This window comes from Ruditapes philippinarum, unplaced genomic scaffold (assembly GCF_026571515.1).
Source record: "Ruditapes philippinarum isolate M1 unplaced genomic scaffold, ASM2657151v2 ctg6038_1_1_1_1, whole genome shotgun sequence".
NCBI classification, from domain to species: domain Eukaryota; kingdom Metazoa; phylum Mollusca; class Bivalvia; order Venerida; family Veneridae; genus Ruditapes; species Ruditapes philippinarum.
Window position 1 is genome coordinate 1,001 of NW_026851697.1, and position 13,195 is coordinate 14,195.

General features: G+C 33.5%; 1 protein-coding gene across 1 annotated transcript; it reads right to left on the reverse strand.

Annotated features, from left to right (window-relative positions):
* Window positions 1-2,779: 2,779 nt before the first annotated feature.
* LOC132737367 (peptidyl-prolyl cis-trans isomerase G-like) lies at window positions 2,780-12,086 on the reverse strand (the record flags this gene model as incomplete). Its single annotated transcript, XM_060724641.1, is given in 8 exon segments — window positions 2,780-2,833; window positions 3,416-3,504; window positions 4,098-4,304; window positions 5,332-5,367; window positions 5,652-6,290; window positions 6,887-7,168; window positions 9,415-9,504; window positions 11,932-12,086. Coding segments are annotated over 8 exon segments (1,441 nt in total), but the record flags the coding sequence as incomplete, so codon positions are not given.
* Window positions 12,087-13,195: the final 1,109 nt, after the last annotated feature.

The window sequence follows — 13,195 nt, forward strand, 5'->3', positions numbered from 1 at the left end:
ATACATGTCTATATACATGAAGTTGATTTTAGTAACCAACATAATCTGTCTCAAATATCTTAGTTTCTAACATGAACCTTTGACTTCTTATAGCTACTTACATCTCATAGCTAGTGACTTCTAATATAATAGAAACTGACTTCTTATATCATAGTAACTGGTGTGTAACAGCAACAGACTTCTCAAGTAAACTTGTTCCAAACAAGCACTCACATACATACCGTACCTTGCCAAGTACACCTGTACATATATGTACAGACAACAGACACATAAACATTTTGCTGATCATTTAGAAAAAAAATTGATACACTCATTAAACAGGCAGTCAACTATGCTTTTATCCAGACAAAATAAACAAATTCTACTACAACAGCATTAATTTAAATATACAAAACAATGATCTCTGATTTTGCAAGACTTCTAAAATCATTTACAGGTCAACTGCTGCTAACACTTGTAAATCATTTATAGGTCAAACACTGCTAAATAAAGCAGCTTAATCTGATACAAATATTTCTTAGGACTGCTATAACAGCAGATTTGTATAATTTGCCGTGTACATCTCTTCATTACAGTGTATAATCTTGTAGTTTGCAATAGTTGATAAGCCATTCTTTTTCAAACACATGTATGTCCTATTCTTGTTCAATTTGCTACTTCCTATTCTTGTTCAATTTGCTATTTCCTATTCTTGTTCAATCTGCTATTTCCTATTCTTGTTCAATTTGCTATTTCCTATTCTTGTTCAATTTGCTATTTCCTATTCTTGTTCAATTTGCTACTTCCTATTCTTGTTCAATTTGCTATTTCCTATTCTTGTTCAATCTGCTACTTCCTATTCTTGTTCAATCTGCTATTTCCTATTCTTGTTCAATTTGCTACTTCCTTGATATGTCCACTGACGTTTAGTGCACTATCTTGCAATATACTACAGACTGCTCTCTCTTGATATATATACTGTTTTACATGAAACATATGCAGTTTTCTTTAAAATGTTTCATGCCATCCCACATCCAATGTTTACTTTTTCTTGAATTTTTCCAACATTAGTTGCAGTGCATCTAGCATTTACTATTGCAGGTGGCTATGCAAATAACTCGATTCAATACTTTTTTTTAAAGTGCCATTTGCAGCAGGAAAGTTCATTTCAGCTTTCATCACATCCTTTTGCAATACTCTTGTAAATGTAACTTCTACTTGAAATAATATATTAAGTCTGCAAATGCCCTCTGCCTTCACACTGTACCTTTTCTTCAAAGAAGCATACGAATCAGCCAAAACTGCATTGCGCTGGTACATGTTTACTTGCAAATGTCCTCACATCTGTTATAAACAGAAAACCATAGTTTCCTATCTAGCCCAAGCTGATTTATATTTTTGGCGACCAACTACAATCAAAATGGTGCCAACAAAATGTTTACAACTTCTACAGCATTTCTATTTTTAGGTACATCTTATTATGAAAATAAATTATAAATGTGTCCATAGGACACTGACGTTCCCATTTCATAAGCCTTTAACAGTGAATATATCATAAAGTTAAAGCATTAAAATATATAAATAGGCCCTGAATAGTCTTATAACTATTTCACATTTCACAAACCTATGACTGAGAAAACTGAGTTATTATCAATATTGATAAGACGTGGATTTCCCATCAAATGTCACTGTGACCTTGACCTTATGACCTCATAAATATCAAAAGTCATCAAATAAACATAGGTAATATCCGTACTTATTTTAACAAACTAATGCTTACTTCTCAAGTTCTTCATTAGACAAAGGTTTTACATTTAGTCACTGTGACCTTGACCTTTAATTCTAACAACATAAAATTCAAAAGGGGGTCAACTTATTATCCCTCAAGTTATTGATTGGATAAGATTTTATAAAAGTTTCAGTGTGACCCTGACCTTTGACCTAAAGACATCGAAATCAAAAGGGACATCAACTTGTGATGGGCACTATCCCCTACCAAGTCACTTTGACTTAGTCCTACTCAAGTTATTGATTTGTAAAGGATTTTACATTGACACTTGACCATTTGTGTTGAAATAAAGAAGTGGGGGAAGGGATAAGGGACTGAATTATTGGCAATGAAAGAACAGAAAAGTTACCAGGTCCCAAAATGTAATCAACTACAAAAAATCTTTTATTATTTTCAAGATGGTAAAAAGAGGCTTACTTTTTTACTTGGAATTATTGCAATATGCAATTAAACCATACAAAAATTCTAAATATTCTAGTAAATTTATCATTAAGTTGTAATCCATTTATTTTATCATCTTAAATTTGTTATTTAATTAAAACTGTGCACTATCATGGAAGCAATTAAAAAAATTTTCCCTGTAACTCACCTTTGAAATTTTCTGTCTTCCTACTCCCTTTTATTACTGCTTTCCTTATTAACTTCTCTTTTATTCCTTTCCTTTTATATATTAGCCATTTACTTTTGATAAATTTTCCTCACCCTGCATATACCTTTATAGATCATACCTGAATCTTTGAACTCTTTTCTCTTTTCAACCAGCATTTTACCCTTTTGTTTTCACAGCATTTTACCCTTTTCTTTTCAACTTGATAATGCTTTGATCACCTGCTTTACTCTTTACCTAGACATCCTTAAAACCTTTAATCTCTCTTTATTATATCAACTTTGCATTCACCGTGACAACTTTTAATGCAGCTTCTTAGCTACCAATACGGGAATCATAAATGATACCCATAAAACTTTTCGGAGACCAAATATGTACACATTTCACATGACCAATTCATTTACCTGGTCTATTCTTGAAATCTGGCAAGTCTGTCTTTACTGTAGCTTTCTTGCGCTCTGAAAAGTTAGAAAACGGCATGTAGCAAATTCATTTTAAGTGGTATTTCACAGTTTATAACAATTTCGAACAAATACCTGTAGTTGTTTGGTTTTCACAATAACTTCAATAAATTTTTAGTAATATCTTGGTGGTCGACCTACCGAATCGGCTATCCCTGGATAACTACCAGTATTTATCATTGTCTCCAGACATGGGATAATCATAAATCATTAATCATCATGATTATTAATTGATTACTTTTTTTCATTAATCATTAATCACTGCTTTTTTGTCTCACCAAGTGACAAACTACTAATTGCACATGATTTCTCAATGAGTGGCAAGTCAGATTACCATTAAACTAAATGTTCGAGATCAACTGTTGTGGAGAAATTTTGCCTCGCCCTAGGATGGAACCAGCCGCACCTGAATTACAAATCCCATATTTTCCATATTAAGCTAAGCTGGCGGACAAGACAGGATCTTCAAATGATGACAGGTTTCGACTTTGGTTCAATATAATACACCTTGCCTTGTAATTACAAGTGAATAATGACTAAATATTTTATGAAAGGAGACATTTATTCATTTTAAATTACCTATACGTCTTGGTGGTGAATCATGGGAAGTTCGGCGGTCCCTCCTATCATAGTGATCACCTTCTTGTCTACGTGCCTCGATTCGACTCCTGTAATTCAAATAAATTACATTGGTAACAAGCTGTACAAATCATTTGGCATACACAAAACTAAAGAGCAAAGGTCCATAATCCTGCTTAAAATACATAAATCACAAAATCCAGTATTTGGTGACAATATTCCTGTGTGAATTTGGTTGTTGTTGGTGAAAGTTAAGACTTGCAAACAGGATTAATTACACTACTTAAATTAAAAAAAATTAATTCAGAAAACCTTGTTATACGTAAGTAAGTCCTAAGCTATCTGTCTCAATTTTAAAAGCTATATTCAACATTGGACTGAAGAGAAATGGACAGCTTCGTTGGAAGAAGACAATGAAAAAAATCATGTTTTTTTTCTACATGAAATCTTATTTACTCCCATGATTTTTCTTCTTCTTGGTAAATGTTCTTTTACTAGACAAATTCAAATGGCTAAAATGCTTATATTTCCTCAAAATGGACACTAAAAAAAATTCATTCACTTTTTAAAGATTTTTAATTTAGCTAATGACTTAATTTTTTTTCCAAATTGACTAACTAAATATATATAAAATAACCAACACAGCTAACTTACAACAAAACCCATATAAATCAATTCTCACCTTGCGTCCATCATTGAAGACTGTCCACTTTGACGCTCCCTACCATCGCGTCCCCCGTCTCTATCCCCGTCACTTTTACGTCTCATCAGATTATACCTCAGATCGTTAGGGTTTCGGTGCACCTTCCCCTGCATCAGTGACAAGTCCTCATATCTCTGTTGATCTCTGTACATTTTCTCATACCTCGGATCAGGTTTTGGATCCAGTCTATTCAATATATATGAAAATTTCATTGATGTGTTCTCCCCTATCTAGAATCTTTTTATGGATTAAATGGGTAAAAAATCTGAACAAATGTTAAGTAACAAGTGCAATTATAAATCAAAGCAAAGCCACTTTTGCCTACTTTCTAATTTTTTTGTAGTACCTATAGATATAATTTCAATATATTTTTGTCATGCAAGTTTTCTACTGTGACTATTATTTCAGAAAATATCAGTTTGGAAGCTGCTATACATTCTTAGCAGGGCCTGTAATCCTTATTAAACAAGAACAACAAAACTATGGTTTAAATTTAAGTCTTCACGTTGAATGTCAAAGTCAGCTGAGATCATAAGCTAAATAATAATATGTATTACTTTCATACAGAGTAGTGTAATGTCAAAGTGTAACAAGAGCTGTTGGTAGGACAGCAAGCTTGACTATTCTCAGAGCTTGACAATAAAACAAGAGCCTGGATAATGTAGAATTTCCTATGTTAAAAAAGGGCCATAATTCTGTTAAAATGCCCTAGACAGTGACCTCCTATTGGTGTAAAGTTTCAACCCTTTAGTAGTTTTGTAGATACCAATTTGCACACAAAATTTTTACAAAAGTGTGACATCCACAACTGGTCGAATACAATAGCTCTCCCTATTCTTCCAACAGTCAAGCTATAAAGTGGTAGCATGGCCAATGGTTAACATGTCCTTGACAAGTAGTAATCTAAGGATTGTTGGCCATGTGGGATCAAATCCCCGTCAGGGTGAAGCCATTGGTTCCTAGTTATGCAATAATAATTACACACATTGTTTAGTTGGTTCTAGAAATGGATCTGAAAATGTGCTCATAAGCTTATAGCTTCCTACACATTTGAATTGAAATAAATTGTGGTATGCACTGCAGTATAAAAGCATTAAGCCATTGGACCAACATTTTACTGCCAAGGCTAAAGCTGTCAATAGAGAAAAATGAGATAAAAACAACACTGTCCCTTAATTATCATTTCAATGCCATTAAATTGTTTCAGACCTACCTTACTGTCACTGGGACATCATCATATGCACTAGACCTAAAATGAAAAATAAGACATACATGTATTTGTGATAACAACAAAGTTACAACTTCTCCTTGAAAGAATCTGTTCATTTCAACATTATACATCTACAAACATCTCATTTAACAAACTACCTTCCAATTTATCTTAAAAGGCACTTTAACAAAATTCTAGATAAATAGGAGGATAACTCCATGATTGCATAATGCCAGAAAAATGTCAGAGATTAAACAAAAACTTTCTCTATTTCTACGCTTAAGCAACTTTTGAAATGAGAGTAAATTATGCCAATATCGTACCTTGAGGACCTCGGTCTTGAACCGGAGTCTTGCACCATACGTCTATCACCATATCCTTCTCTGCTTGACCCTACAGTAATCTTATAATCCAACTCTTCATTGTATTTTCGTGACTTTGGTTTATCCACCGGTTTTATTGAAATTGTTCGTTTTTCCACATATGCCTCTTCATCCAGAATATCATCATGATGAAACGCTTTGATTTCATCGCGATCAAAAATAGCTTTCACATAGCTTTCCTTCTTCGGGAAAAGCATTCTGAATGTCTTTGGATTAAAATCATAATTCACTTCAATATCATCGTCATCATTCAATTCAATATGTTGAGGCCCTCGATGAATCCCAATTGTAATGTTCTCCTCGAAATCGAACCCTCCATGTGCCACCTGGTCGTGAGTTTCGAACCGTTTGTTTAACTTTTCTCTCTTAGGTCCCTTTTCTACAATTGTTACAAAGTCAATCTCGGCTGATCTTTTAGATGATCCTGATGGGAATAAAGGTTTTTTAGAGGATGATGGCTGATCCGCGTACATTTTTCCGCTATACGCTGACTCATGAACAGGAGATCGCGCTTGTTTTGACGATCGTTGCGATTGCTGGTAAACAACTTCATCTTCATATAATCTTTCTTCTCTTGACCTGAGATAGAAAATCACAAACATGAAATCAAAATCCATAGATTTACATGTATATACATATATCTAAGAACTTCTAAATAATAAATCCAAAGGTCGCTGCATATATCTTCCAGCAAGAAGGTATTTCTCTGCATGACAATTGATATTGGACATTAAGTCTCATGATTATTTGTCTCTCACAGATTTTTGCAGGTCAATTTGAGGAGAAATTGGTCATTACAAGTGAGTCATCCAAGAAATCACAAGTGAACCGACAGCTGAGATACAACAAAAAATATATTTAGAATTGGTGTTAAAATCAACTTACCAAAGAAACAATCAGAATAGTGTAAATGTGAAAGTAACTGGCTATCTTTCCAGCTTAAGGGGTAGAGGAAGATCCCAGTAGAACCACTGACATTCCTTAAGCTAGCTGGATAACTTCTTCACATAAAGAATCTAGTTTCTTCCAATAGTGGTGAAGGGCAAGTGGTTTGATATCATAATCAGCCACAAATGCCCCAACATCCCTAGTAAAGTTACATTATTTTAAGTTAGTTTAGTCTTTTTTAAGAAAGGTCAAAGTGAAATTCTGGTCTGTAGTACACCGACTCTTACCTTTTAACTGGACTTGGACTAGGTGTCCTGGACCTGAAACCTGATCTCTTCCCCGAAGAGTCAGCTGGTCTTTTCACTGGATGGAGTCTTTCACCTGGAGATGGTGATCGTCTTGGTGAATGACCTTTTCTTCTAGGACTTTGGGACCTTGACCTTCTTCTCGGACTGTGCGACCTTGACTTTCTTTTTGGAGACCTTGACCTCCTTTTAGGTGACCTTGACCTTTTTCTTGGTGATGGTGACTTTCGTCTAGGAGGGGATCTATACTTTCTTTCGGGGGATCTGATATTGACATGAATTACACAACATTAAATGATTAAAAGATAGAAAATAACTTCTGAAATTAGTTCTTTTCTTATTAACTTTGTATAAAATTGGAAGGGTGTTTGTATCTGTCAATCTGAAAATCCACAAATTCAGGAATAATCGTGAAAATTGTTGCCTTTATCTTTATTTTGTCTCTAAATAAAGTGTCTCTTCTTACATTAAACAGGGTTCCCACTCTTAGATATTTTGAAAATTTAAGGACTTTTCCAGGACTTATCAAGGACCTTTTTTGATTTTTTAAGGACTTTTTAGAAGATTAAATTTCAAGCTACATGTATTTGATTTTTTTGTCCTATGAATATGTTCATGGTAATGTTTAGAACAACATTTAATAACACCAATATAATACATGTAGTTCATGACATAAATCTAATTCTATCTAAGAAATACATTCAGTGTCTATAAATAATGAAAATTTACTTTGTGACAGCAACTGTTTTTGCAGGTTGTCTGCAATTTTCATGTAATTTTGCTGTTTTTAATGCTTCCAAGGGATCACTTTTTTACCAGATATTGATAGTAATTTAATTAGTAACCTCACATTTGACCTCAGTCCACTAAGGCTTCATAGAATGGCAAAAGCATGTCACACTGAAGGGTATATGAAAACTGCCTGCAGGTGTTTCTACATTCAAAATTTCACGACTTTCATGTTAAAATATTGTATTCTGCTTAAGCCAGTGCTACGGGGTGCACTTTCCAGTACCATATATGAACATATATCAAGTCCTAGTCTACAACATTTTCAATTTTGCCGTTTTGGATGTTATTTAGGGATTCTTTTTTGTATTTCAATGACATATCTTTTGATTTGATCTTACAATTTTTTAAACCATCTACAAAATATAGCGGGAGCATGAAATACCCAAATATACCCAAACACACTAAATTATAGCAATATTCATTTTGGTTTGTATACAATATTGATTTTAATGAGAAAATGAATTGATATTTACAAAATAATATGACTTAGCCAACTATAACTTTCGATCATTCCATTGAAATTGGCAGTTCAGATGTTGTAAGAAAAAAAATGTGACATTTGCTTATCTAACTGTTAGGTTCATTAATGAATAGGCAAATGTACTTGCAAGATATGATAATATTTGTTGTCTACATTTAAATTTGTAGGGTACAATTTTGTTGAAATTTCACACAAGTTCATTCGTATTATTTTTTTAATTTAATAGCTTTAATGGAGTATACTGTATTTGGGTATATTTTGGTTCAAAAATGTATATAATTTGCCAAAGGAACCAACCATTTACCCTGTACGTCAATGCCCCAGAGTAGGTTATGTACAGTATTGGAAGAAGAAGAAGAAGAACCAGACCTGTGAGCTTTAATCTTAGCACGGGCCAATCAAGCTGTTTGTTTGTTTGTTTGTTTTACGCCTTTTTCAACAGTATTTCAGTCATATAGGTGGGTAGTTTCCTAACCATCGTTCCTGGAGAGTTACACCAGTACTAGACTACCTTCCTCCGCGCTAAACTACCAAAGCATCTCCCGGGGATCGAACCCACGCCAGAGAGGTAACTGTATTAGAAGTCATCGACTCTAACCCCTCGACCACGGAGGCGGCAAACTTGAGGTTGATTTGTGACTGTCTTCCTAGATTTTCCAAACAAATTCGCCATAGTAACCAGAAAATAAATGATAAATCTCATAAATGTCAAACTTGGCCTCCCAAAACAGTTGTAAATCGAAAATCATCAACATTCAAGATGCGGAAGTCAATATACTGTGCAAAGACCGCCATTTTGGTTTCTTTGATTTACCTCCCCTTTTCCAGACTAATTCCCGTACCTTCCCGGACTTTTTTATGTAGCAACACTAATTCCCGGACTTTTCAAGCCCGGGAGCTCCTGTTTTCAAATTCACGGACATTTCCCGTTTCCCGGACAGCGTGGGAACCCTGATTAAAAAAAATTGGGGGGGGGGGGGGGGGGACGGGGGGGGGGGGGAGAAGTTTTTAAAACTGTGGACAACCTTTTAAACCCTGAACCTGATACAGATTTTCCCTGCATGAAATTTGGAACAGTCTATATAACATATTCTAGCAGGTTATGAAACACAGGCAAATTGGTAATTACATTTATGAACACTTTATTTAACAGAGCTCAATTTAGCACATAAACGAAAGCTAAAACAGAAATCCAGTTGTTTTTCCTGAAACTAGAACAACTTATTTGTTAATTTACCTTCGTCTCTGTGGTGACTTTGACCTTCTTCTGTCCCTTGAACGAGACCTAGATCTCCTTCGTCTTGGCGAGTGTGACCTTGACCTAGATCTTGACCATACAAAAACAAAACAAAAAGGCATAAGACACAAAATTATATTAACGTCACAAATATGAACACTAAAGACTGATTATACTTTCACAAAAGTGGTCAAAAACTTGATTTTAAAAATGACAACAAACAATCTTGGCTTACAACAAACAACTTCATGTAAGAAATTTACAATAAATATTAAGTATGGGCTCTTTAAAACAGATCTAAATGCAAGTTAACACATTTTTAGTACCTCCAAAAAATTTGTCCATAAGCTTCTGTAAAGGAAAGTCATTTAATTAAAAGATATGGACTTCGACAGTAACTAATTAATTAATTCTCTGCAACAACTTCCTCCCCTTTTTAAAAATTAATTTCCTTTCTTCAAATTTTCCATTTTAAATATTACTAGTCTATTAAAACGTTTAAAGTTCATTTATATCAACAAAAGATTTTCTTTAAATACATTTAATTTCTTAACTCAAATGCAATAACTATCTAATACATACAATATCTATACATTTAGGAAACATCATACATTTATATATATTATTTTTTTATTGAAACTTATTTCAATTTAAGATTATATATTAATTATATGACACATATACTATGCATATAAAATGCACTCACCTTTGCAGCATACACTTGTCTAAACCGTCTAAAGACTGCTAGAGTATAAGGCATGATTTTGACAACAAAGAAATATAACTTTTAAACCTTATATCGCATTTTCAACCATATGGAGTACTTCAATGAAACAAATGTTTACAATGTTTTACTGTATTTTGTTTGTTTTGGTTTTACGTTACATGTACATTGACACATAACTGGTCATACTGCACTGAATACATTAATTATTATTTTAAGTAGACCATCTAGTAAGTTAAAAAGATCAAAGTATTATTCATTAATGGGCACTCTGGACAAATTCATTTTTCTGCTTTTTGCACCTGGATAATTTAATTTCACATAATTTTAATACAACACTTGACTTTCAAGTACTTCAAAGATACAAGTTTAGTCCCATAATATTGTTTCATTGTATCGAACTTGAAATTCTTTCAAATAACCAAAAGTAATAATTACATCCCAAAATACCGCCTAGTAGGCTACATAGTTTTTTATACTTTATCGGGGTATATTTTGGATATTATTTTAAATAGTGATAGAATTCAAAGTTCCTGTGGTATCTACATGCCATGGTTATCAATCAACTCAAGTGAAAATCATACAATTTTGTGCTTTAAAGAAATTTAAAAAAACAAAACAAAAACAATTTAACAGGATGATGGGATAAAAAAATCTGGGTTTTTTCTGCTTTAATTACAACCTTAATTAAATATAACCTTATTTAAATATTACACCAACGGCTCTAATTTCTGCAAAATCTATTCAGTTTTTCTTGGACTTGTCACTTGGACTAAGTTGACTGTAGTCCAATAGATTAGACGTTACAGGCTTGTTATAGTTTTATGTTGGTCAAGCCTTTACGTCTAATAGTTATTGCTCAAAAACGCGTAGCATTTTGAAAAATTAAAAAAATGTCTGTTGACTTGCCTTTCAAGCTTTATTCAAAAGCTTATCTTCTGTTCTTTCAATTGCATGGTCTATCATTAACAAAAACTTTAAAACAATGTACTTATCAATTAAAAATAAAATATAAATATCAGTCTATTCCGCTCATCGGCCATACTGGTTAAGTAAAGCGTTTTACAGATTGATTCCAATTTTTTGAACGGAAAAATATATTTGAACACACTGACGGTGCATGGGCAATTATTTCGTTGAAAAAATATTCCGTTAGAAACTTCTGGACTCATTTAAACGCTTGCATTTGAATTAGCCAATCAGATTTCGCGCACTGTATGGCGGCCATTTGTATATCAGCTGTACAAAGAATTTAATTAAATGAGAGGATTTAATCATGACTTTTCGGTTGTGACAGTTCAATTATTTTGTTTAAAGGTATTTATTTTTTAGTTTTGTTCATAAATAGGTCAAAATTAATGTAAATACACGCTGTTTTAATTGTTTAAATTCATTAGATCTAAATCGATGTCTAATGTCATTTTTTTTGCTACACGATTTTGCAAAGATCTGTTAAGACCTAACGTAACATGGAAAATGAAAAATGTAAAATATCAGATTAATGAATGATAAATATGAAATAGGTTACGTATAGGTCTTATAATTAGGACTAAGTTGACTGTTGAAAGCCAAGCTATTTTTGACGACAGTGGTGACATCCAAATTATCCATCTTCTCTTTCAGTCGAATTGATAAAAATATCGGCTGCGTAACTTTGAGATATGAATTAATATCTTATCATAAAAACATGCACACAAATAATTATTATGAATAAAAATTGAGAAATGCGTGCAGAATTTATCAGTGAATCTACATATAACTGTGGGAGGCAAATGTGATAAATCATTATGCACCTTCGATCTCTGCGGCGAGGTGAAGATTTCCGTGGAGGAGGCATTCTTCCTTCGGCTATGTGACAACTGAAATATCAATTCTTGAAAGTTTCAATTCGGCGTGTACAAGTCGGCCATTTGCAATAGAGTTTAACCAATGAAATGAATGCTCTTAACTCATCAACGGTGTAGAATCTGCAATGAAATATGGAACGCCAAAACTGAACAAAACAGTAAACCCAGAGACAGAGACACAGATTGGCACAAAGCCGTTTATCAATAATCAGGTTAAAACAACAAATAAACCTTATTTCTTTTTATTTTCTTTATTTCCTAGTAATTTTTGATAAAAACACTGATCTTATATAAATCTGTGATAAAAAATCCAGGACAGTTATAGTATAGCCCGTTTCAAAGTCAAAGTAGTAGATCTAAATAACATACTGTTGCCACCATGTGTTCTTCATTGGTAAGAAGTTTTGAGAGCACATTTAACACAATTCTTTTATAATGTGGTTACGACAGAAGAAGCTTCTACGATTTAAGGGTCTGAGGTATATCAATCTAATTAAAATCAAATCAGCTCCTAAAATTTTACGCTATGCTTTAGGAGCTAATTATACATTCATCCATAGGCAGTCACCTTCTCGATCGTGGTCTGTCAAACACAACCAATCCTTGGCCAGCTTTCATTATTTTGAAAATGATGCTGTTTCTACCAATCAAATCTAGTAGGTAATTTTCACGATTTCGATATCAGACATTACGTTGTCCATATCTAGCCAACAGGTAAATTGGCAAATCAATCTTGCCCTTTAACTCTAAATTATATGGTGGCTGATTTGTGCCATTCGTGTTTTCGCCCTGCGACCCTGCTAAGCTAAAAGTCGAAAATTAACAGGTTAAAATGGCGGGGCGTTCAGCGAAAACACGCTTATAAGCGAGGGCGCCAGGCGAGGTTTAATAAATAAAACTTTGCCCCGCATGGACGTGGAGCGACATTTAAGAAATAAACGGCGGGGTCGCGGGATGAAAACAAGCTAAAAGTCCAGAATTAACAAATTAAAATGGTGGGGGCCCGGAGCGAAAAAATATGATAAACAAGATCAACAAGGAAAGGCGGCGTTTGAAATGAACGCAACCCCCACATGATATATACAGTAAGCAATTAATGACGATTTATCATTCAGCAGCGTTTATTCCTACTTACGATTTTGTTTCTGAGTATTTAACTAAGCAATTATAAATATATATTTCTATCTATAGATAAATCTGCTTCCAGAAC